The sequence below is a fragment of the Sus scrofa genome, chromosome 3, assembly GCF_054392235.1.
Source record: "Sus scrofa isolate SSC_HxYL_T2T_F1_AM1 chromosome 3, Sscrofa_HxYL_maternal_Yorkshire_Landrace_v2.0, whole genome shotgun sequence".
NCBI classification, from domain to species: Eukaryota; Metazoa; Chordata; class Mammalia; order Artiodactyla; family Suidae; genus Sus; species Sus scrofa.
This window is the reverse complement of record NC_139385.1, coordinates 65265819-65290943: the sequence shown is the minus strand read 5'-3', so window position 1 is coordinate 65290943 and position 25125 is coordinate 65265819. Positions and strand designations below refer to the sequence as shown.

General features: G+C 45.3%; 1 protein-coding gene across 10 annotated transcripts in view; it reads left to right on the top strand.

The window, feature by feature from the left end:
- The window catches only part of NPAS2 (neuronal PAS domain protein 2), a 192629-nt gene that overhangs the window by 109647 nt on the left and 57857 nt on the right, over nt 1-25125 (top strand). For all 10 annotated transcript variants that reach the window (XM_085018627.1, XM_085018629.1, XM_085018633.1 and 7 more), the window contains 3 exons: nt 3068-3216; nt 14005-14096; nt 19717-19806. In XM_085018627.1, the coding sequence (XP_084874753.1) occupies nt 3068-3216; nt 14005-14096; nt 19717-19806 (331 nt within the window). The remainder of the gene's footprint in view (nt 1-3067; nt 3217-14004; nt 14097-19716; nt 19807-25125) is intronic.

The window sequence follows — 25125 nt, the reverse complement described above, 5'->3', positions numbered from 1 at the left end:
TCTCATTCAAGGCTTCTTTTTTTTTTTTTTTTTCCTCTCTATTGCCTCTGAGCTGTGGCTCCGGCTGACACTGACCGATTTCCAGCCGGCACCATAGTGAGTCCCGGGCGGAGGCTGACAGAAACAAGCTTGTGTTCCTGTCACTAATGATATAAGCCTTCATCATCGTCTCTGCCAGGCTGTGTTCGCTGTCATCACATCCATTGAAGAAAAGAACAGAGTCATAATGAGCTGGGTGTTATCGGTTCACAAATAATTTATAATGGGCAAACTAGGACAGGAATGGAGCTTTTTTGGGGCTAAGGAGGTTGCATGTCACTCTTCAAATCTAGGCCAAAAAATTATTTATAATGCATAGATAGTCTCTTGCAACGTTAAAAAGATGACTTTCTTCACTTCCCTGTGTTTGAACACTGCTTTTTACCCTGGACTCGCCAAAAGGCACCTTGGCATCTTACTGCTACACCTGCAGTCCATCTGTGATGGTGAGACAGCAGATGTGAGGATAGTTACTCGGCTCCAGATAAGGCTGTTGCAGAAAGTCCTTGAGAGTTTTGGGTCCTCCCCAGAATCCAGGGAGAGGTAGGAGGGAGGGAAGAGTTAGAAAAAGGAAAAGACCCTGGGGTAAGAATGGCAGCCATGAACTTTGAGTGATCCTTGAAGAATGGCTTCAAGTGTTAGTGAGGAAGCAGCCCACACTGAGATGCAATCAGCAAATGGTGGCTTGTGAATGGGTGGGTTGAAATAAAGACAGGTTGGAGTTCCCGCTGTGGCACAGAGGGTCAATGACCTGGATTGTCTCCATGGTCTTGCTGCTTCCACCCCCGACCCGGCACAGTGGGTTAAGGATCTGGTGCTCAGCTGTGGCGTAGGTTGTAATCCCTGGCCTGGCAACTTCCATGTGCTGTGGGTACAGCCAAAAAAGCAAAAAAAAAAAAAAAAAAAAGAAGTTGTATGTAATTAAGTAGCAATAACAGAATGCTTATGGCCATCCTGGGGCCAGGAAAAGGATGTTTGGGATGTGTGCCTGTGTTTCCAAGAGCTGGCTGGGGAGCAGAACGTGTATGGATTATGACACCTGGGGGGTATGGGTACCTACTCCAAGGGAGATGAATCCCTCTGAGGGGAACCCGCCAAGTTGTCACAAGCCATCAGCATCCTGTCCTGACCATATATTGGCCAGTGGCCTCCTGGTGGGTGAGTAGCTGTCCTGGGCACCTGGTTCCCAGGCCCCAGGGTGTCAGGACCAGCAGATAGAGCAAGTGTGATGGATCCCACAGCTGGGAGGACTTTCTGGAACAAGTCCATCTGGGGTGAAGTGGGGAGGGGTGGCTCAGCATCCCCAGCCTTTGGCCAGCTTTGCCTAAGCTGGCTGTGGAGGAGGGGCTGGGCCTGTGGAGCTGAAAGCCAGCTCCTGCCCTGTGGTGTGTCACTCAGGACCATGGCCTCTGGGCCGCCTGCTTCCCAGCCTTCCTCAGGGGGAGGGGCCTCCTTGTCCAGGTGAGCAGCCCCTGTAACCACACTTACCTAGCCAAGTTCCCGGGATCCTCAGGTGCCTCAGAGCCTCAACATCTCAGGGAGATCCCCTCCCCCAAACTGAGCAGCTCCACTTGGATCTCGTCTGTGGGCATGAGGTTTAGTGTGTCGTTTTAAAAAATAAACTTTTTTTTTTTTTTTTGCCTTTTCTAGGGCCGCTTCCACAGCACATGGAGGTTCCCAGGCTAGGGGGTCTAATTGGAGCTGTAGCTGTGGGCCTCTGCCACAACCACAGGAAGGCGAGATCCGAGCCGCGTCTGCCACCTACACCACAGCTCACGGCAACACTGGATCCTTAACCCACTGAGCAAGGCCAGGGATCAAACCCACAACCTCATGGTTCCTAGTCGGATTCGTTAACCACTGAGCCACGACAGGAACTGACACAACATTGTATATCAACTCTGGTTTTAAGAAGCCTGAAATAAACTGCTTTTAGAGCAATTTTAAGTTCACAGTAAAATTGGGTGGAAGGTACAGAGATTTTCCATTTGCCGTGTGCTTATACATATAAGCCTCCTATATCAACATGTCACCCCCCCACACACACACACAGTGGCACATTTGCTGCAACTGATGAACCTACAGTGACACATCATTAGCCCCCAAAGCCCATATTCCCCTTTAGGGTTCACTGTCAGGGGTGTCCATTCTCTGGGGTGGAGCAGGTGCATGCCCCACGTCCACATGGGAGCATCATACAGCGGTTTCACAGCCCTGAAATACTCTGTGCTCCAGTGTTCATCTCTCCCCATCTCAACCCCTGGCAGCCACTGACTTTTTTACCTTCTCCATGGTTTTGTCTTTTCCAGAATGTCATAGAGCCGGAGTCCTAGACCATGGAGCCTTTTCACATTGGCTCTTTCCCTTAGTAATATGCATTTGTTTCCTCCTTCCTTTTTTTAAAAGGGCTCCGCCACATGTAGCAGCTTGACGGTCATGTGGGTTCCTGCCGCATTGGCTCAGGACCATTTGTGGCCTGGAGGTGGTTTTGTGGGGTGTGTCTGGACTTCCCAACAGGCTGACAGGCCCTGGGGTAGTAGCCAGACATACACCCTGGGTGGCACTGGCTCTCTGCTGGACACTCCCGCCCCTGGCTTTGCCCTCGTGACTTGGCCCTAGCGGCTGGGGGCTCTGGCGTGGAGGGCAAGCAGTAAGAGTAAACCTCTGGGCTGTTTATCTTAGCAAACAAGAGGGTCTTTTGCTCTCCGAAGGTTAGAACTCTCTGGAGTCAGTGAACAAGCCAAGCCATGGACCTGATCTATAAGCTTTTTGCATCTGTGTCAGGATTGAACTATGAATACCATCTCTCCTTGTGGCCAAGAGTCTAGCATAATGTTAACCTGTCCCCATCGATCAGCTTGGAAACGTGGCCAAGGCTCCTTTCCCTGAAAAGTTTTGATAAGAAGATCCCAACAGAACACACTCTGACTGAAAGTACCGCCATTCCATAATAAAGCCTTTAGGAAGTGGAATGTTCCAGTAACTGTGCCTTTTTTAAAATTTTTATTTTATTTTTATTTTTAAACAGAGCTTCTCGAAACAAGTCTGAGAAGAAGCGTCGGGACCAGTTCAATGTTCTTATCAAAGAGCTCAGCTCCATGCTCCCTGGCAACACGCGGAAAATGGACAAAACCACCGTGCTGGAAAAGGTCATTGGATTTCTGCAGAAACACAATGGTAAAAGTTACACTTCACTCTGCTTTTCTTTTTTTTTTTTTTCCCTCTCATTTTTTACATTTTTTTTGAAAGTATAGTTGATTTACAATGTTGTGTCGATTTCTGCTGTGTAACATAGTGACCCATTCATACCTAGACATGTGTTACTTTTCTCATATGATCTTCCATCATGGTGCATCCCAAGAGATTGGACACAGTTCCCCATGCCGTACAGCAGGACCTCAATGCTTATCCATTCTAAATGTAATAGTTTGCATCTATTAACCCCAAATTCCCAGTCCTTTCCAATACCCCCCCCCTTTTATTCCACTCCTGGTTGTTCATTTGCTATGACTCCATCAAGTTGGTCTTCCTGCTTGGTTCTTGCTACCCAGCAAAGCCCACACAGTTTCCTCTTTCCAAGAAATTCTGCCCTCTCTAAAATCCCATCTCCATAACTGCATTGCTGTGGCTCTGGCGTAGGCCAGTGGCTGCAGCTCCGATTGGACGCCTAGCCTGGGAACCTCCATATGCTGTGGGAGTGGCCCTGGAAAAGGCAAAAAGACAAAAAATAAAATAAAATAAAATAAAATAATAAAATCCCATCTCCAGCAGGTTTGAGACAGGACACTCACCTGTGTCACATTGCTTTATCAGCCAGCGAGGGAATCCAGAGCAGACTCATTGGTAACACCCGCCCAAGTAGGGTGGCTAATATTAACAGTGGGAGCATCTTGATTAAAAAGGTCAGGACAAGCCTTTCCATTCAGCCTTGCAGAGGTGTGATGCCCAGTATTCATTTTTCACTGGATCAGACTGTACCAGTTTCTCCATCCGTCTCTGCCACCTCCCCTAAATGCTTTGCCCTTCTGAGCTACGCCATGGGGGAAAAAAATCAAACATAATTAATTTACTTAGTGGCAAATCCATTTTTTAATTGGGATTAACTCATATACCATAAAATTTACTACTTCATAGTTCTGTGGCTCATTTACAGGGTTGTGCAACCATCAACACTGTCTACTTTTATCATTCCAAGAAGAAACTCTGTACGCATTAGCAATCACTTCCCATTTGCACCCTCCCTCCAAATCCTGGCAACCACTAATCTGTTTGCTGTCTGTAGATTTCCCAATTCTGGGTCTCTCATACCAATGGAATCATGCAACATGTGGTCTTTTGTTTCTGGCTTCTCTCACTTAGCATCCCTGTTTTAGCAAGTATCTAGATTCCATTTCATTTTATGACCCAATGATATTCTATTGGATATACCACTTCTTTTATCTATTTACCAGTTGATAGATATTTGGGCATTTTCATTTTTTGGCTATTAAGCAGTGCTGCTGTGAACATTCACATACAAGTTTTTGAGTGGATATATGTTTACAGTTCTCTTGAGTATTTACATAGGAGTGGAATTGCTGGGTCAAGTGGTAACTCTGTGTTTAAATGTTTGAGGAACTGCCGTACTGTTCCATAGTACTTTCACCATTTTATGTTCTCAGCAGTAATGTGTGAAGATTCCAATTTTTCCATATCCTCATACACACTTATTATTGTCTGTGTGTGTGTGTGTTTGTGTCTGTGTGTATATTATAACTTTCTTTGTTGGCAACAAGTGATATCACGTAGTTTTGATTTGCATTTCCATACTGTCTAATGATGTTGAGCATTTTCATGGGCTTATTGGCCATTTGTATATCTTTTTTAGAGCATGTCTATTCAAATTCTTTGCACATTTTTAATTTCATTATTTGTTTTTGCTCTTGCATTTTAAGAGCTTCATACATTTTTGATACTAGACCCTTATCAAATATATAATTTGTAAATATATTCCCCATTCTGTGAGTTGTCTTTTCACTTTCTTCTTGATGTCCTTTAATACACAAAAATTTCATGTGTGATGAAATTCATTTTATCTTTCTTCTGGTGGTGATGGCTTCTTATGCTTTAGGTATCATATCTGTGAATGTATTGTCTATGAAGGTCATGAAGATTTATATATGTATTTTCTTCTGAGAGTTTTATCATTTTAAGCTATAATTTAAGTGTTTTTAGATATAAGCTGTAGGTTAAACATTTAAGTATTTGACCCATTTTGAGTTAATGTTTTGTATATGGAGTGAGGTAAGGGGTCAAAATTTTATTTATTTATTTATTTATTTAGGGCTTTCGTCCTTTTAGGGCCGCACATGTGGCATATGGAGGTTCCAGGCTAGGGGTCTAATTGGAGCTGTTGCTGCCGATCTACACCACAGCCACAGCAATGCCAGATCTGAGCCGTGTCTGTGACCTATACCATAGCTCATGGCAATGCCGGATCCTTTACCCACTGAGCAAGGCCAGGGATCTAACCCGCATCCTCATGGTTCCTATTTGGATTCATTTCTGCTGCGCCATGACGGGAACAAAGTTTCATCCTTTTATACATGAATGTCCAGTTATCCCAGGACTCTGCTCTTTCTTTAAACTTTTCAATGCTTTACAAAGTATTATAACACACATGCAAAAAATACACAAATCATAACTGTACAGTCGAATTAGTTTTCACCAGGTAAATACAGCCAGGAACCAACACTGAGATCAAGAAATAGAAGCTTCCCCAATATTTGTTCTTTCCTATTTACCTCTGCTTTTCCCAAAGGTTAACTCTGAGTTCCAATAAAATTGGTTTTGTTTGTTGGAACCTTCTTCAGATGAAATCAGACATTATGATTGGTTTTGTCTGTTGGACCCTTATTTGCACCTGTTATGAACATAATGTTCTTCCAGTGTTATGGCTAGTTCATTTTCATTGCTGTCTAGTACTCTGTTATGTGAATGTACCACTTGAATCCATCCTTGAATGTATGTCTTTCTGAGCTCATCCTCTTTTCCATTTCACTCTCCTTCAAATCCTTTTACCTCTTAGCACTGTCCACCCTGCACACCTGCTCCACTATGATTGGTACAAATTGAACAATTGTTAGGGGCTTCAGGAGCTATTCAGAAGCAAAAAGAACAGACTCCTTCTTTTTCTTAACTGTGATACCAAACATATTAAAGTCAGAAATGTCAGATTATTGAGGAGATAATTACAATTCTTCTCCGCTCACCGTGACGCTTCTCTTTCACTGCACATTTTCCTAGATTGGATGATTTCATGGAAGAGGGCACAGCCAGGACACTAGAAAATTTCATTCTACTTGTCATTATTTTATTATTTCTTTAATAATTGTATATTGCAAATGTGGCAGTATTTATATATCCTCTTTTTTCCCCAAAGCTGCCCAGGGAAGAGTAAAGAATATGTTCATTGCTTTTGTTAAAAGTCAGGGAAGAACAGTCAAGCAGGAGCACAATAAAATATTGCAACAGTATTTGATTGCCCCAATAAATTAATCACAATGGTTATATTTCCTAAATAATGATTTAGCCCAGTTGAATAGCAGGTTGGTTTGATTACCAAGATATTTTGTGCAAATTACTCAAACTAGGTCAATGCCACTGAGAAGCAGGACAGCTGTTAAATAGGACAGCTGGGATCAAGTTCATCAGTGTGACATTTATGCTGGGCTCTGTCCTCTGTGGAATTATAGAATTGTCAAATCTGGAACCTGGGAGGATCAGTCAGCAGAAATGCAGCCCCCTGACAGCAGGGGTGCCTGTGTCCATCTTGCCTTTTTCATAAGATAAAAGCTTACTCCACACAACCCACTTAAATGCAACCAAGATCACTCCCAGATCTCACTCATCCTTATTCCATATTCAAAATAAAATAGAAAAGTGCGTGACAGATTTTATGGAGACATAGAATTGTTGCACCAAAATTTGGATTAAAGCAAAAAACAAAAGCAAACAATAAGTTTTCTTTACTTATAATCCAAAGGGACATGAACCCCACAGGCATCTGCAGTGGGGTAGAAGATAGCATGGTCAGCACTCATTCAGGGCTCACCTTGAGCCAGGCAGGTGCTGTTGTAAGGGCTCTATAGAGTAACTCATCTGAACCTCCCAGAAGCCCTTTGAGTTAGTACGATTTCACAGATGAGGCAGCTGAGGCAAGAGATACTGGGCTGCCCACATCAGACAGCCAGGAAAGTGCAGAATCTAAGCCAGACCTTCTGCCTCCAGAGCCTATGTGTTTTACTTTATACCATACTGCTTCTCCGCACGAGGTGATTTATGGGGCTCTTATAGCTACAGCTATCATAGCCACACTATAGCTACTCATTTGTGTGGCCCCACTTAGACTGTTGGTTCCACCGTTGGTGACCCCTTAGAATTGCCTAAGAATTTTAAAAATACATAGAACTGGATCACATCTCACAGACTAACACATCAGAATCTCTAAGTGGAACCTGGGTCGTAAGCTGGAAACAGCTCATACCAACTTGCGAAAGACCATTGTTAAATTTTCCAGAGGTTTGCAAGCCGGTTGACATCAAGTTGGTAGCATGAAATGAGCTATGGTCTGAGAATTTATACCATGGAAAGGGGCAAACCCTGCTGTTGTAGGGGTGGAGAACCTTTTATCACCATACCCCTGGGTCAGGCCCAAGCATCGATATATTTTTAAAATTTTATTGAAGTGTAGTTGATTTACAATGTTGTGTTAGTTTCAGCCATATAACAAAGTAAATCATATATATAAATCTGAAAAAGAATGTGTATGTATATACATACACACACATATATACACACACATATATATACACATTCTTTTTCAGATTCTTTTCCTTTATAGAGTATTACAGAATATTGAGTACAGTAAGTCCTTGTTAGCTACCTATTTTATATATACTAGTATGTATCTGTTAATCCCAAACTCCTAATTTATCCTTTCCCCCTACAGATGTGATTTCAAGATCTGTGAGTCTGTTTCTGTTTTGTAAATAAGTTCATCATTTTTATTAGATTCCACATATAAGTGATGTCATATGATATTTGTCTTTGACTTAACTTCACTCAGTATGACAATCTCTAGGTCCATCCATGTTGCTGCATATGGCATTATTTTATTCTTTTTAATGGCCGAGTAATATTCCATTGTGTATGTGTACTGCATCTTCTAAGCATCAGTGTTTTCAAAGCTTCCCAGGTGATACCAGCATGCATCCAGGGTTAGGAACCGCAGATGTAGATGTGCTTTCTGCCTTCATTCTGAAGGGAGGCCACGTGATATATAAGGCACAGTGATTAGGTTCAGGTAGTCATAATTATCTAGCTCTTGCCTCAATAATCTGTCAAGCATCCCTATTTTCTCAACTTGGGAGATAAACCTTGATCTCTAGAATGCATGCTTTTCCTCTTTGAAGGAATTCAAATCAAAGTGAGAATGTGACCATATTTCCTATAGAGAAATATTGTGTCATCAGTATCTGTTACAAGAGAGAAGCCCCTAAATTATGTAAGTAGCAAGGCACATTGGACAGCTTTATCCCTGTCTGTCTAAATGTTCCTTCTATGGGGCCAGGCTGACCTGCATGTGTTCCCCTCCCTGTCGAGTCTCCACTGATTTGATATTGTTTTCTCCCAACATTGAATCCCACTTCTCATGAGTGCCCCTTCATTGTGTCTGCCTTAGTGGGTGGGGGTGGGGGTGGAGACGGCTGCAGAACAAGGAGAAATGTGCCCATTGGACAGGGTGATTGTCACCCGGTCCAACACAGTTTTTGTCCCGTTTTCTAGAATCGTCCTTGACCACATATAGCCTAAAGTCGTACTGCTGGTTCATGCACAGCAGGTGCTATTGGGAGGTGAGTGTTCCAGAGCATAACAACAACTTAAACTATAGAAGACGTTGGGGGTTCAGGTGTTAATTGTAGTGTTGCCCTAAAAATTGCTTGCAGATGGTTGTGCTTCTCTTGCCTCTAGAAACCATATTGACTTTATTGCTTTGCTAACCCTGCCCTGTCACCTGTGGCATATGGCATTGGTCTCATCCTATGCCAGCGGAGATGTGATTATAACACTGACTTCTGGAGTTCCCGTCGTGGTACAACTGAAATGAACCCGACTAGAAACCATGAGGTTGCAGGTTTGATCCTTGATGTCACTCAGTGAGTTAAGGATCCAGCCTTGCCATGAGCTGTGGTGTAGGTTGCAGACATGGCTCGGATCTGGCATTGCTGTTGCTCTGGCATAGGCTGGCAGCAACAGCTCCAATTAGACCCCTAACCTGGGAACCTTCATATGCCACAGGTACGACCCTAAAAAGCAAAACAAACAAACAAACAAACAAACAAAGCCACTGACTTATATTTCCCAGTTTAGCCTGCTTTGAGACATTGTATCTAACCTAATTTTTTTTTTTTTAATATGCTATGAGTGAAGCCTTAACTTGCAAGGGCGGTAATCAGATTGCTGAAAATCAAAGAGAATGGAATGGCAGCTTCCAGTGTTATTATGCTGTTGCTTAGAAAGTATCCAGACCTATCAAATGATCTGCAAGCTACTTATATAAAAGAAATGGGTCTTTCATTTTCCTTTACCATTAAGTTGGGTGTACCTGGATTTCCCACTGTGGCTCAGTGGTTAACAAATCCAACCTGGAACCATGAGGTTGCAGGTTTGATCCCTGGCCTTGCTCAGTGGGTTAAGGATCTGGCTTTGCTATGAGCTATGGTGTAGGTTGCAGACGCGGCTTGGATCCTGCGTTGCTGTGGCTGTGGTATAGGCTGGCGGCTACAGCTCCGATTAGACCTCTAGCCTGGGAACCTCCATATGCCACGGGAGCGGCCCAAGACAAAAAAGACAAAAAAAATAAAAAATAAAAAAACAAAAGTTGGGTGGACCTCATCTAAATCAAATGTGGGCTGCCAGAAAGACTCTGCTGGGCAAACAATTAATCTAACGGTCCAAAGAATTTTGCAGAGGAGCGTCTGTGTTGGGGAAAGGGCGGGACACTTATGGGATTAATTCATCAGCATAGCCTTGGCCCATCTCTTAGCTAGATGGTCAAAAGGAGGCACCCAATTGTCTGAGGAACTGAATGTTTCACCCTCCTCTCCTTGCCTCAGCTGGCACCCCAGAACAAAAACTGGCCAGGTTTGTATTGAGCACCCCACATCTGCTTCCCAGGATGCATTACACTGGGTGCAGCCTCTTGTGGCACCAGCTTTGAGGGTCCCCACTCTGGCCTTCACTGGTGGCCCCGTCTGCACTGCTGGCTGACTGCCTGCCAACATGGTTTCCTTTCCTGGGTTTCTTCCTGTGTTCAGTGACCAACAGCTGTTAGCGGCTTTCTTGTGCTCCTTCAAAATCATGAAAGACAAAAATCCAGCTGTGTATGACAGTATCAGCGATGCTTCCTAAAATCGAGAAGGAAGGACTCTTCCCTGCAGAGCCAGGCATTGCAGGGAATGTTGGGGGACTGAAGTCATAAAAGTTTGCAGAGTCACACGTGATATGCAGCGGAGGCTCACCAGAAACACTGATTTCATTCAGATTCATTCACTCAGACAGCAGGACGTATTCAACAAGCTCCATGATGAGAAACTACCAACAGACCAGGGTCAAAGGAGAAGGGCTTTAAATGTCTCTTCTACTTTAAAGTTTATTGATTATCTGCCTGAACAATTCACATTTTCTAGGAAGTCATTAAACAGCACATGATTCACTTTGAGACAAGAGATGAATCATAGGTACTTGGATTTTTTTTTTAGCGCCAAGAAAATAATCCCTAAAGAAGACTCTTACTGCATAAAGGGGAGCAAAACATTGATTAAAGATGGAGGAAAAGGAGTTCCCACTGTGGCGCAGTGGAAATGAATCTGACTAGGAACCACGAGGTTGCAGGTTTGATCCCTGGCCTTACTCAGTGGGTTAAGGATCCGGCATTGCCATGAGCTATGGTGTAGGTCACAGAAGCGGCTCAGATCAGGTGTTGCTCTGGCTGTGGTGTAGGCTGGCAGCTGTAGCTCTGATTCGACCCCTAGCCTGGGAAACTCCGTATGCCATGGGGGCAGCCCTAAAAAAGCAAAACAAAACAAAAGAAAAAGATGGAGGAAAAACATATATATTCGGTATAGCATTTGTACTACGCATAATAATCTTATCAGAGATGTTTAGTGATACAGCAAAAATTCTTTCCAAAAGGCAGAAGACATGAAGCAACCTAAATGTCCATCAGCAGATGAATGGATAAAGAAGATGTGGTATATGTATGTTAACACACACACACACACACACACACACACACACACACGCACACACAGTGAATACTACTCAGCTCTAAAAAAGAACAAAATTTTGCCATTTGCAGCAACATGAATAGACTTGGAGGACATTATGCTAAGTGAAATAAGTCAGAGAAAGGCACATACTGTGTGATATGTGGAATCTAAAAAATACAACAAGAGTTCCTGTCGTGGCGCAGTGGTTAACGAATCTGACTAGGAACCATGAGGTTGCAGGTTCAATCCCTGGCCTTGCTCAGTGGGTTAAGGATCCGGCGTTGCCGTGAGCTGTGGTATAGGTCGCAGACTCGGCTTGGATCTCGCATTGCTGTGGCTGCAGTGTAGGCCAGCGGCTACAGCTCCCATTGGACCCCTAGCCTGGAAACCAACATATGCCGCTGGAGTGGCCCTAGAGAAGGCGGGGGAAAAAAAAAAGCTTAAAAAAATAAAATAAAAATAAAAAATACAACAAACTAGTGAATATAACAAAAAAGAAGCTGATTCACAGAGGACCAACTAATGATTACCAATTGGAGGAAGAATAGACAATATAGGGGTGCAGGTGTGAGAGGTAGAAATATTGGGTATAATGTAAGCTCAACGATGTATTGTACAACATGGGAAATACAGCCAGTATTTGATACGCTTTAAATAAATGGAAAGTAACCTTGAAAAATCATATAAAAATCAAAATTAACAACCAGAAAAAGAGCCCCAAAGATTATTCAGGGAACCAAAAAAAGTGAAATGATCTGGAATTTTACAGTTCTTATAGGAAAGAACCTTGATTGGTGTTTTCCCAAACTTGACAAAAATCCTAAGAATTTACATGAAATTACCAAGTGGTGAAGCAAAATGAAATTACTCTAAATCATGAATAGCAAAAACCAGTGTCAGTCAACTATATTAAAGAAAAAAAAACAACAAGGCAGAACTAGAGTGTTTAAGGAGTCCTCTGGAGACCCATGACTATGAAATTTACAAATATGAATAATAGCAGAACCAGGTAGTTAACGTGAAACAGGCAAAGTACAGATTAACCCCAAAAAGTTTCGAGAAGGGTAAATTTGGCCTTAAAAACAACTCGGTAACATGTATTTGTATAGTACATTGTACCTCAGTAACTGGAAATGCTAAAAAATCCATTATATTCTTTTTAAAATTTTTCTTTAATTTTTCTTAGAATATAGTTTATTTACATACAGTGTGTTAGTTCCTGCTGTACAGCACAGTGACCCAGCCACACAGACATATACATTCCTGTTTTCATCCCATCTTCCATCACGTTCGACCCCAAGAGACTGGACATAGTTCCCTGTGCTGTACAGCAGGACACCATTGCTCATCCACTCCAAAGGTAACAGTTTACAGTTACCAACCCCAAACTCCCCGACCATCCCATTTCCTCCCCTCTCCCCCAGGGCAACCACAACTCTGATCTCCCTGTCCCTGATCTGCTTCTGCTTTGTAGATAGGATCATTTGTGCCATATTTTAGATTCCACTTATATGTGATATCATATGATATTTGTCTTTCTCTTTCTGACTTGCTTCACTTAATTTGAGAATCTCTAGTTGCATCTGGCATTATCTTGGTCTTTTTTGTAAATGGCATTATCTTGGTCTTTTTTATAGCCAAGTAGTATTCCATTGTGTATATGTACCACATCTTCTTTTTTTTTTTCTTTTTTTTTATTTTATATATATATATTTTTTATTTTCCCACTTTACAGCAAGGGGATCAAGTTATCCTTACATGTATATATTACAATTACATTTTTTCCCCACCCTTTTCATTCATCTGTTAATGGATATTTAGGTTGTTTCCATGTCTGAGCTATCGTGAATAGTGCTGCAGTGAACATAGGGGTGCATGTATCTTTTAGGGGTTTTTTTGGGTTTTGGGGTTTTTTGTCTGTTTGTTTGTTTTGCTTTTTAGGGCCATACCATGGCATATGGAGGTTCCTAGGCTAGAGTCGGAATCGGAGCTATAGCTGCTGGCCTACACCACAGCCACAGCAACGTAGGATCCTTAACCCACCGAGCAAGGCCAAGGATCGAACCTGCAACCTCATGGTTCCTAGTCAGATTCGTTTCCACTGCACCGCAATGGGAACTCCCAAGTGTTTCTTTTTGAATGAAAGTTTTGCACAGACACATTGATTATGTACCACACACCTAAGATGTTTCTGGAACTTTGGCAGTCCCAGCACCCTAAAGCATTTTGTTTCACCTTGACTGTGAAAAAGAAGCCTAAGGCTATGCCTCTCCATCCCTGTCCTTGTTACTGCTGCCTTGATAGGCAATAGCTACCTAACTGCAGCCAGCAAGGATGGGATTTGTCACGGAGAAGTTCAAGGGCATCATGCCCCCTGCTAGCCACAGCTACATCTCATGCAGAGTGTGGGGTGCTTCCCCCCATAAACCTCATCAAAAGGGTGTGAAAATGTCAAGGACATGGGTTCATCATGTCCCAAGTCCCCAGTCCTTGGTGATCAGAATAACATGTCCTCATATCAGCTTCTTTCGTTAAACTACACATTCACACAAAATCACGCAGAACTGTCATATGCTTCATTTGTTAATTCCAATTTCTAGGTGTCTTTGAATCTAAAAGATTATTTACGTTGCTGTTTTTTTTTTTTTTTTAGAAGTCTCAGCACAAACGGAAATTTGTGACATTCAGCAGGATTGGAAACCTTCGTTCCTCAGTAATGAAGAATTCACCCAGCTGATGTTGGAGGTGAGATGCACTTTCCAATTAGCTTAATGGATTGCTTGTTCCAGATAAGACCCAGTGCCCAAAGTAAATAGCCGTTCTTGATCCTGGAAAGAGGGCTGAGAACAGACAGCCTCTTGAAACCTGCTTGCTCTTTGTTTTGACTACCAAGTTGGTAGAATCAGGAAGCCCCAACTTAATGTGAGTGTGTACCGTTGCCACGATGACTGTAGGACAGACCCACTCACATTGCCAGACTAGAGGACACCTAGTGGGGGAGCCAGGCAAGGACAGAATTGGAGGTTGGGAGAGTGAGGGGGAGGGGAGAGAAATATGACATCTCTGCACTTTATTTATGTAGAATATAATGCCATGATTATATTTTTTCCTTAGTAGGACACATTTTGAAAGCAAAATCCTTCTTTGAAAATTATGCTTTTAGGAGTTCCCATTGTGGCTCAGCAGGTTAAGAGCTCAACCAGTATCCATGAGGACGTAGGTTCGATCCCTGGCCTCGCTCAGTGGGTTAAGGATCCAGTGTTACCGTGAGCTGTGGTGTAGGTCACAGATGCTGCTTGGATCTGGCGTGGCTGTGGCTATGGCTGTGGCATAGGCCAGCAGCTGCAGCTCCGATTAGAACCTGAGCCTAGGAACTTCCATATGCTGCAAGTGTGGTCCTAAAAGAAAGAAGAAAAAAAAAGAAAGTTATGCTTTTAACTTGAGCTCTTATTCCATCCGCATGACATGTGGCTATGTGACTGCCTCCCCACCCAGCATACACTCTCTCTGTACCAGGAAGGACGCTCACATGTCTCCCTCTGGAAAGTTAAGTGCCCTCTCCCATCTGCTGGGCTGTATTTGAGGAAATCTGGCTGATCGGAGCGCATGGCCTTCCTCAAGGTTGAGTTTCTATGTGGGTGAAACCTCTCGGTATAGACAAGGATAAGTTGCTGTGAAAACATCCGGCCGCCGGTGCTGACTTCTAAACTGGGGATGAGACTGGGAGTGCGTGGACATGACAGTGGGTGGAGAGAAAGGCTCATACGCAGTATGTCTGGGCCCTTGAATTAGCAGAAGAAAACTAGGACAGATGAGTTGAGCCAGAGGGAGTTAGACGCTGGCTGTGTCTATCATTCCTGGCAGAGTTTTAGAGAGTAGCTACGTCTTTCTCTATCCCGTCTTCTGTGCCTATATAAGACTGATGTAAACTTTAATTTACATAGATTAACTATGCAGAAAACAGAAAGTACGGGAGGAAGAAAATGCCAGAATGAAGATGTCCAAATATTATGAAATATAAATGCATTAATGAACATTTGCATGAAGTGAACGATACTTAAATCTGCAAGTGAACTATATTTAAAGAAAATACAGAACTTTCTCCAGAAGCAATGCATGTTAAGTATGTTAAATTTAGAGCAACTTGTGAAATATAATGTTGAATTAATGTATCATTATGCTACTTCACAAAAATCATTTTATCTTTTAGTTCTTAGGGAGAAGTCATTAAAATCCAGAACCCTATAGCACCCAGCCTCATTTTAAGAGCCTGTAATACAACCCTTTTTCCCCCAGTGAGTTTCAAGGTATCAAAAGTATTTGAGGAAACAAAACTTTCATAAAGTTAGAAATGGATAAAAATTTGGGCTGAAATGAGACTTAGGTAACTAGAGGTTTTGGAGAAAGAAGATTTTAGATTTGTATGGATATACTTTATGTACTTTCTTCTGCTCCCAGTGTAGACTCCTTGAAACTAATCTCAAGGAAATTGGGAGTTCCTGTTCTGGCGCAGCAGTTAAGAACCCGACATAGCATCCATGAAGATTCAGGTTCGATTCCTGGCCTTGCTCGGTGGGTTAAGGATCCAGCGTTGCCGCGAATTGTGTGTAGGTTGAAGATGCAGCTCAGGTCTGGGGTTGCTGAGGCTGCAGCCTAGGCCAGCAGCTGCAACTCTTGATTCAGCCCCCAGCCTAGGAAATTCGGTATGCCATGGCTGCAGCCATAAAAAGAAAAAAAGAAAGGAAATCATGCTAGATGAATGAATTGGACTTAAAATTAAGCCTGTGAACTAAGCAGGCCTTCTGGGTAAATTGCAGTTTGCAGCATCTGGGAAACCCAACAACCAGAACCTTAGATTTATCTCTGTCTGGTTTAGGCTTCTATTCCACCCCATTGCTCATCCATAGACAGAGACCAGGTGATGGGGATCTGGAGCCTCTAACCTTCCCCAGGATGGTCCGCAAGAGAGGATGCTGTCATTTCCCATGATGCACTTCTCCATCGTGTGCATCCCATTCCAGCTGCACGTCCCCCTCCTCTGTGCAGAGCCATTTCAGGGACCATGAGGAATCCAGATGCCATGTCTTTGAAACCAAGAGGTTCCTTTTTTAAATGAGGATGGACTGCAGGACAGAACCCATGTGGCCTCAGGGAACTGCACCGCTGTTACCTTCCGGACGTGAAGCCCTCCTTCTCTTCTCCCCAAAAGGCCCCACACCAGACTCCAGGAGAACTCTGAACGTTGTGGAATTTCATAGAACAACAGTAACTTGGTTGCCGACCAACCAACCATGTTGGCCAAGATGGTGGCTTTAAGCCCTGGAACAAGTAAACCCCAAAAAGGAAGCACTCTGGTTGACTGGCACTTAGGGAGTATGTCTTTTCTCCCGGCCCAGAGATTGTCGCAGGGAAGATGAGAAACATTCCATCAGAACCAGGAATTGGCAGAAAGGGTGGTTTTGTTTCCCTCCAATGTGAGGCAGGTATGAAACTCAGGCCATTATGGAATCTCTAGAATCTCTGAGGCTCCGCCATTGCAACAAGAGGTCCCTGTTGCAACAAGAGGGACACACTGCTTTTCTAACACGTTCCATTGAGTCACTCTCAAGTGCTGCCGATGGGACTTTTAAAACCATAACACGTGTTCTTAAAGCAGTGACTCAGTGCAGTTCTCATGTGTTTGATGGAAAATGCCAATGGGCTGATTAGCGTTATCTTCTGTTTATAAATATCTTCAGCTTTTTAACAGCCACTTGTTTTACAGATCCAAAGGGGGGCCAAGAAGATAATTTGTGCAAGAAGATAATTTGTATTGCTGCTTCTTTTCCTGATAGCCTAATCTGCTTTTTCTAAAACAGTCCAGCTGACGTCATCAACAGCGCCCACACCTCTTAAAAGTAATTCACCTCCAGGAGTGTTGCAAATATGATTTGTTTTTAAATTTGGTAAAATACTTGTGGGCAAAAGAAAGAAAACTGACTACGATATACTTCTCTGTTCACCAAGACCCATCTACTCTAGGATTTCTCTGGCTCGGGACTAATGGCGTTCTTGGACCTGATAATTCTTTATTGTAGAGACATCTGTGCATTATAGGAGAGGTGTCTTAAAGCATCCTTGGCCTCTATCCAACTAGACACCAGGAGCACCCACCCCAGAAGTGACAACCAGAAGTGTCTCCAGATCTTGCTGGCTGTCCCCAGCAGGGGCAAAGTTGGAAGCCACAGATATCATCCAGGAGGAGGAGGTCCACTTCAGAAATGTGCTTTCATTATATCTCTCAGTCCTAAACCCTGCAATACCTATGAAATAATAAGTGACCCTCGTGCTACCTGTCCTGGTGAAAAGAACCGTGTGCCACATGCTATTGGTGCCCCTCTCCACGTGCTGACTGGACTGTTTCCGGGTCCTGGGGCAGCACGCTCAGCCTCACTTCCCCACCCTGAGAGAACCTATGCCCTTTGGCTGTGCAGCTGCTCGGTGACACCTGGGAGGGTCTAGCTGAGTGCATGCAAAATGTTCCCAGAACTATCTAAACACCTATTTCCAAAAACACATTTCACTTTGGGGTTTTTTTTCCCCCTGCAAATTGGAAGTAGTCCCATACTTGGGATAGATGGTATTTCAATGGTACAGACAGTGAAGAAACAGTCAGAATTTATAGTGATGGGCTCCCTGAGCATTTCACCCCGCCACAGACTGGTTTGGGGTGAGATGGGCTTTGTGTTTAATCTCCTGTCTTCTCGGTGTGCCAGTTGCCAGTCTGACCCCATTCTCTGGTGAAGGTAGTCTGGATGTTAGAAATCCACTTTCTCATGTGTCTTATGAACGTGTTCTGAGCACCTGATAAGCAATCTGAAAACAGCCAAACGTGTCTGTGAGAAAACATCGACAGTGGGCATCTTCTCATTTCTGTCACGAGCACCTAATATATAGCAGGCACTTGATAAAAGCGTTTAAGCAAAGGAATTTCTTAGACATTCTGAAATTCAGTCTGCAAATTCCGCATCCGAGAATGTGGGATCCATGGATTCTGGGAACGTGAGCATCAAGGATTTTGGTGTCTACAGGGTCCTGGGACCAGTCCCCCACATGGATCCCCAGGACCAGCTGTGTTCATGGACACCGTTGCTTTACAGAGCCCTTTCCCCTCAGGCCTTACTTTGCACTGGGGTGGATTCATTTGAATATTCTTTCCAAAGCCATCTTTCAGGAGGTATGTCTATGACACTGAATGCAGGCAGAGTTCTACCCTGACCAGAAGGCAAACTTTCTGTTTCTAAAGCCTCTGTGAGTTCTGATATCTTTTAATAAATGTTTATCATGAACTCAAAGTGATACTGGGGATAGGGGGATAGGAACCATAAGATAGCATTGACATGTTTTGTTTGTTTGTTTTGTTTTGTTTGCTTTTTTTAGGGCCTCACCCGTAGCATTTGGAGGTTCCCAGGCTAGGGGTCCAGTCGGGGCTAGGGGTCCAATCAGAGCTACAGCTCCAGGCCTGCGCCACAGCAACATCAGATCCAAGCCGCGTCTGCAGCCTACCCCACAGCTCACGGCAATGCCAGATCCTTAACCCACTGAGTGAGGCCAGGGATCAAACCTGTAACCTCATGGTTCCTAGTCAGATTCATTTCTGCTATGCCACAATGGGAACTCCTCACCGACATCTTTTAATGGTAATTGCGATAGTTCTGATTCAGTCCAAATGTACAAGTATCATTAAAATGATTTAGGTAGGAGTTCCCCCTGTGGCACAGTGGGATTGGCAGCATCTCTGCAATGCCAGGATGCAGGTTTGATCCCCGGCCTAGCACAGTGGGTTAAATGTAGGTAGGTCGGTCACAACAGTGGCTCTGATCTGATCTGTGGCTTGGGAACTCTGTATGCTAACAGGGCAGCCAGAAAAGAAAAAAAAACTACTTAGGTAATTTCCACAGTAAATTTTGTTCTCTGGTACCAGGAAGTCACATTTCTCACTGAGTCATCTTGTGCTTTCCGAGCACTTTACCTGGGATCCACAAATGCTGTGTAAGAAACTGTCTTGTGGAGTTCCCTGGTGGGTCAGCAGGTTAAGGATCCAGCATTGTCACTGCTGTGGCATGGGTTCTGTGCCTGGTCTGGGAACTTCTGTAGGCCATGGGTATAGCAAAAAAAAAAAAAAAAAAAAAAAAAAAAAGAAAGAAAGAAAGAAAGAAAGAAACTGTCTTGTGTGCAAGACAGAATTTGCTGTGAGGCTAGTAGTGGAAATAATTGAAAGGTTACAAAACAAATTCAGTGTCATAACCCCGGGTCCTTGGCTTCAGGAACAGCCTCCTCTGTAAAAGCATGACTGAGGAGCTCTCAACTGTTGCATTTTCTGCAGGCTTTAGATGGCTTCATCATCGCAGTGACAACGGACGGCAGCATCCTCTATGTTTCTGACAGCATCACGCCACTGCTTGGGCATCTACCGGTGAGTTTCTGCCCGGAGGGCCTTTGCCTATTTGTGTTGTCCTCTCCCCTGGAAACTAATTCACAGCTCAGGTTGGGGGGCGGGGCACTGCAGGTGCGGGGAGGCCAGTGTGTGAGGTCGATCAAGGAATGCCTTCTACCAGGCTGAGCCTGAGCCCCAGGGGTGTCCAGAGCGGGGGCGGGAATGGGCCTGTGTGGTCTTGGACCCAGCAAGGCGCTGTGGTCTTGACAAAGCAAGACCTGGAGTGGGGCTGTGGTGCAGGTCCTTAACCTTCAGTGCCCCAGAAGACCACCCAGGAGCCCTGGGCCAAGAGCTCAGAGCTCAGAGCCTTTACCAAGGCTGACAGATGCCCACAGGGGAGCAAAGGGTCCAGAACTAGTGGAGGAATGTGTGCTGTAGGCTGGAGATGGGGCAGGGTTAGGGCATCCCTGAGGCCTGGCTAAGATGCAGTAGGTTGTGACATTTGCTGGTGGTAGGGGCTCAGCGACAGGGATGAGCCTAAGGAGCAGGGGGTTGAAATACTCTGGGAGGACGTTGTTGGGCCAGGAGGGCCTTGGGGAACCAGGGTAGTTTAAGTAGGAGGGTGCAGAGGTGGAGGTGCAGGTGTTCAGGGCCCTCCTGTTCCTCCACCTGCCCTTTTCTTCCTCCCCCTCCCCCTCCCCTCTCCCTCCCTTCCCTTCCCCCCCTTCCTCCCCTCCCCTTCCCCTCTTCTTCTCTCCTCCCTCCCCCCTCCCTCTCCTTCCCTTTCTTGTATCCCTCTTTCTTTCCCTCCCCTCCCTCTCTCTCCCCCTCCCTCCCCCTCTCCTCTCCTCCTCTCTCTCCCCCTTTCTCCCCCTCTCCCCCCATCTCCCTCACATCTCCTCCTCTTGGCCTGAACCTCACTGGCTTTCTGGTACCCACTCAGGAGGCACTGACCCACAGAGCAGCACCTGGCTGGTAGAGGGTACACCTTTGACGGCCCCTGGAGGCGTTTGGCCAGCCTTCCTTTTCGTGCAGCATCACAGTTTATTCCCACAGAGCCTGACCTGGAATGAAGCTGTACCAGCATCCTGTGGGAATAACTGGGATAATTAGTCTTTTCTCTCCTCCCAACAAGCCCCAGCGGACTGCTTAGCCCCCATGGCCCCTCTTCCACACTTGGGTCAATGTGCAGTAGATATGATGAGGAGGGACCAGCCTGCCCTGGGTTCCCATGCACGGGAAATCACGGCCAGGAGGACCCTGGAGGACCACGGCGGCCTCTCCTTAGCTGCGCATGCGCGGGAGCGGTCCCCGCCTGACTTTGTGGGCAGCTTGCCCTCCTTGCAGTGATGAGTCCAGCCCACTTGTGCCCAGGAGTCCACGTCATCCTGAGTCTTACTTTTCCTCAGAAGCCCCTCCCAGCTCCCATTGCTTCTGCAAAGGATACTTGTGGAGGTCAAGGCCGTGGTCCATGTTTTCCCTTTGCAGGTTGCTGTGTGTTGTAACCCAGGAAAGCATCCTTTACTTGGCAAGGCAGATAGATGCCTTTCTTCAACCCAAATCTGTCGGACCTTTGCGGTTCAGCCCATTTCCCTGCACCATTTCCAGGGTGCGGTGAGAGAACCCTGGAAGAGGCTGATTCTCACCCAGCACAAAGGAGTCAGGAGCGGGCTTTCATCTTGATTTTGATCTCAGGCTAGAGTAGTGATGAGGCCGATGTGAGCAATACACAAGTCACCCCGTTCAATCAGCCAGGTGTATTTTGGCTGATATCAGGAGACAGGTGCTGCTTAGGGATTATGTTGAGTGGACAGGATGGGGCAGGGAGAGGCCCTGATGGAAAGTGAAGATGCGGCGTTTCCTGAATGTCCAGCGAATGAGCCCAGAACTGTTCGGGGGCCACAGGGTTTGCACTGTTCTGCTTTCTGCTCTTGGAATTATCTGATTGCCCAGTTGCCATGCGTGGCAAAGGGAACTTAGAAAGTAAGTGAGGAATTCTTCTGATTGCAACTTATGGAGCAATTAGAATCACCTTTATAAATTACTTTCTTACTCTGAAAGGGCCAGAAATGACCTGGAATCTAATGTATTAACGACAGGCTCATTTGAACATTGATTAAGTGCCTACACATGGCCCTAAGCCCAGATGCACACCATGTGAGCCCTGATCCCCCAGTGGGGGTGAGCCCCAGATTTAACCTCTCTTCACTTTCAGTTTGCCTTGTCCAGCCTGTACCCAAATCGTCATCTTCCTCCCCCTTTTTACTTACCATTCATTCACTGGCACCCTTGTTACGAGACTTCCCTGGTACCAGGGAAGGGTGGATACGAGACTTGCCTGGTACCAGTCAGCATACACCTGCCCTGTCACCTCTACTAGACAGAGGACAAGACTGAGGTGGCCTAGCCAGTGAGATGCGGAGGAGGGCTGACACCAGGCTCAACTGAGCATAGAGCCCAAGCTTGTCCCCGCTCTGCTCTGGTGCTTTTCTGATGCCAAGGATTCATTGCCCTTTAGGAATTCCACCTTCGGTTTAGTTCACTTCAATTCAGACTTGCTCACTACTCAGTTCAAGCCCCGGACCTGTCCACAGACAACGTGGTGATTCACATGGACCATGTGAGATTCTTTAACCTTAAGGGTTTATAACTGTGTTGAGAGATTGTTCTTGTTAATCCATTGGAGTCTAATAGAAAGATGCTACTGTTTATTGAGCACTTACTATGTACCAGGCACCATGAAGAGTCCCTTCCATGCATTAATATGTGTAAAGCACTTAGAAGGTCCACTCCCCTTGTCCTTATTGAACCTTATGATGACCCTATAAAATAGCGACTTAGGAGTTCCCGTCGTGGAGCAGTGGTTAACGAATCCGACTAGGAACCATGAGGTTGCGGGTTCGATCCCTGCCCTTGCTCAGTGGGTTAACGATCCGGCGTTGCCGTGAGCTGTGGTGTAGGTTGCAGACGCGGCTCGGATCCCGCGTTGCTGTGGCTCTGGCGTAGGCCGGTGGCTACAGCTTCAATTCAACCCCTAGCCTGGGAACCTCCATATGCCTCGGGAGCGGCCCAAGAAATAGCAACAACAACAACAAAAGACAAAAGACAAAAAAAAAAAAAAAAAAAAGAAAATAGCGACTTAGCCCTGTTCACAGATGAGGAAACTGAGGCATAGAGTGGCTAAGGTTCCACAGCTGGCACGTGGTGGGGCTGGGATTTGAACTCGGGCACTTTGACTCCAGAACTTGGTGCTTACCCACCACTCAGAAATCTCCATATGAGTTCCCCTCGTGGCTCAGCAGTTAACGAACCCAGCTAGTATCCATGAGGATGAGGGTTCCATCCCTGGCCTCACTCAGTGGGTTAAGGATTCGGCATTGCCATGAGCTGTGGTGTAGGTTGCAGATGTGCCTCAGACCTGGCGTGGCTGTGGCTGTGGCTGTGGCTGTGGTGTAGCCTGGCAGCTGCAGCTCTGATTCAACCCCTAGCCTGGGAACTTCCATATGCTGCAGGTGCGGCCCTAAAAAGACAAAAAAGAAAAAAGAAATCTCCATATGACAGATTCTGTCTCCATGTGACAAAAGCTGAATGTTCTCAGGATGCGGTGGTGTTAGAAAGGGCCAGAATGAGAATCTGGGAGGTGATGGCTAGTCTTGTGAAAGAGGCAGCCTCTGAGCGAGGCCTGGCCAACAGAGACCTGGCAGGCAGAGGGCAGGAGGCCAAAGGCTCCCAGCAGCAGAGGCTCCCCTGGGGTGGTCATCATAGGCTGGCATGCCAAGTGGTACATCCCACTGTGTCCCGTTGTGTGGCCTGGGATTAGGGGGCCATCAGGAATGGGGTGAGGAGGGAAGAGTAGTAGCAAGGATTCCTTTCTGCTTCTGACCTTGTCAAACGTCACACCAGCTCTCTCTGCCCTTCTTACTGCTAGAAGCTCAGAAATGGCAAAAGTTAACACGATAGATTTTTGCACAACAGGTTCCTGCTGAAAGATTCTAGAACTTTCCTTTCCTATTTGACAGGGAAAGGAAAGAAGAAAATAGTAGCTCAAAGCAGAAAATTATTTTAAACTAAAGTCAGACCTTATCTGTGGTGGTGATGCCAGCACATTTTGGCACCCAGAATTAACCCAGGCAGTCAAAGAAGAGACGAGCATGGCAGCCGAGCGCCCTGATGGAGGACCAGGGGCTAGAGGGGTTTCTGCCATGAAAACTTTTCAGAAAAGATCTAAGGGGCATGAGTGGCAGGCCTGGGACAGAATTGGGAAAGTACAGCTGAGGCAGAACCAAATGACACCCAGAGTCAGCACCGTCTGTGTTTCCTGTTTGGGTTGTTTTTTGTTTTTTGGTTTTTTTTTTTGACTTTTGAAAAAGCTTCCCAGACTGCTTTTCAGATTTGTCAGTGAATTCAGTGTTTACCTAATGTGCTGAGCCACACCAAGCTCATCAAGCAGAAGCCCCCAGCCCCAGCCCCCGAGCACAGTACCCACGTGCCCAGAAAGCTTGCTGAACAAGGGACTGGGTTTGTAAGTGAGGCTGTTGTATTGACAGCGATTGCAATCAGCTCGGCATGAGTGCGCAGCGCCTCGGAAGCAAGAAGCATGGGCGTGGATAACACAGCTCCCCCTCCACCCCCGAGAAAATCTAAGGCACAAAGTGACTGTAAAGTTGGAAAGTTGGAGAAATCTACACACCAGAAAATCCTTGCATGTGTTAATAGATGCAAACTATTGCTTTTGGAGTAGATAAGCAATGAGATCCTGCTGTATAGCACTGGGAACTATATCTGGTCACTTATGATAGAGCATGATAATGTGAGAAAAAAGAATGTGTACATGGATGTGTGACTGGGACACCTTGCTGTATGATGGAAAGTTGACAGAACACTGCAAACCAGCTATAATGGAGAAAATAAAAATCATTATTAAAAAAAATCCTTGCATGTAATGCTGGTAATGCTTGCATGAAAGCTTCAAGGTCAAAGTCACAGGGGCAAGTTCCTGGGGCAGGGGCCATGGCAGGGAGAAGAGGTCACAGAGACAGAGCACTGGCTCACGATACCTTGAAACACAGCAGCGAGGCCTTGGCTATGTGGCGCTTTCCAGAAAGCATGCCTCTGACCGCCATCATCCACCTGCCCTCACCTGAGGGAGACTCCACTTGGTCCAGGTCATCACGTTAGAGCTGACTCTGGGTCCAGGTGGATCAGGGAGGGGTGCTCTGTCCAGGAGGGGGGTCAGCAGGGAAGTGTGGCTGCAACTCAGAGTTGACCTCAGGTTAAAAGGGTCAAGGTTGCAGTTAGATTTGTTTGATTTCCATGTGCCTTTTGATCTTTATATATCGTACATGAGGGAGTGTGTAT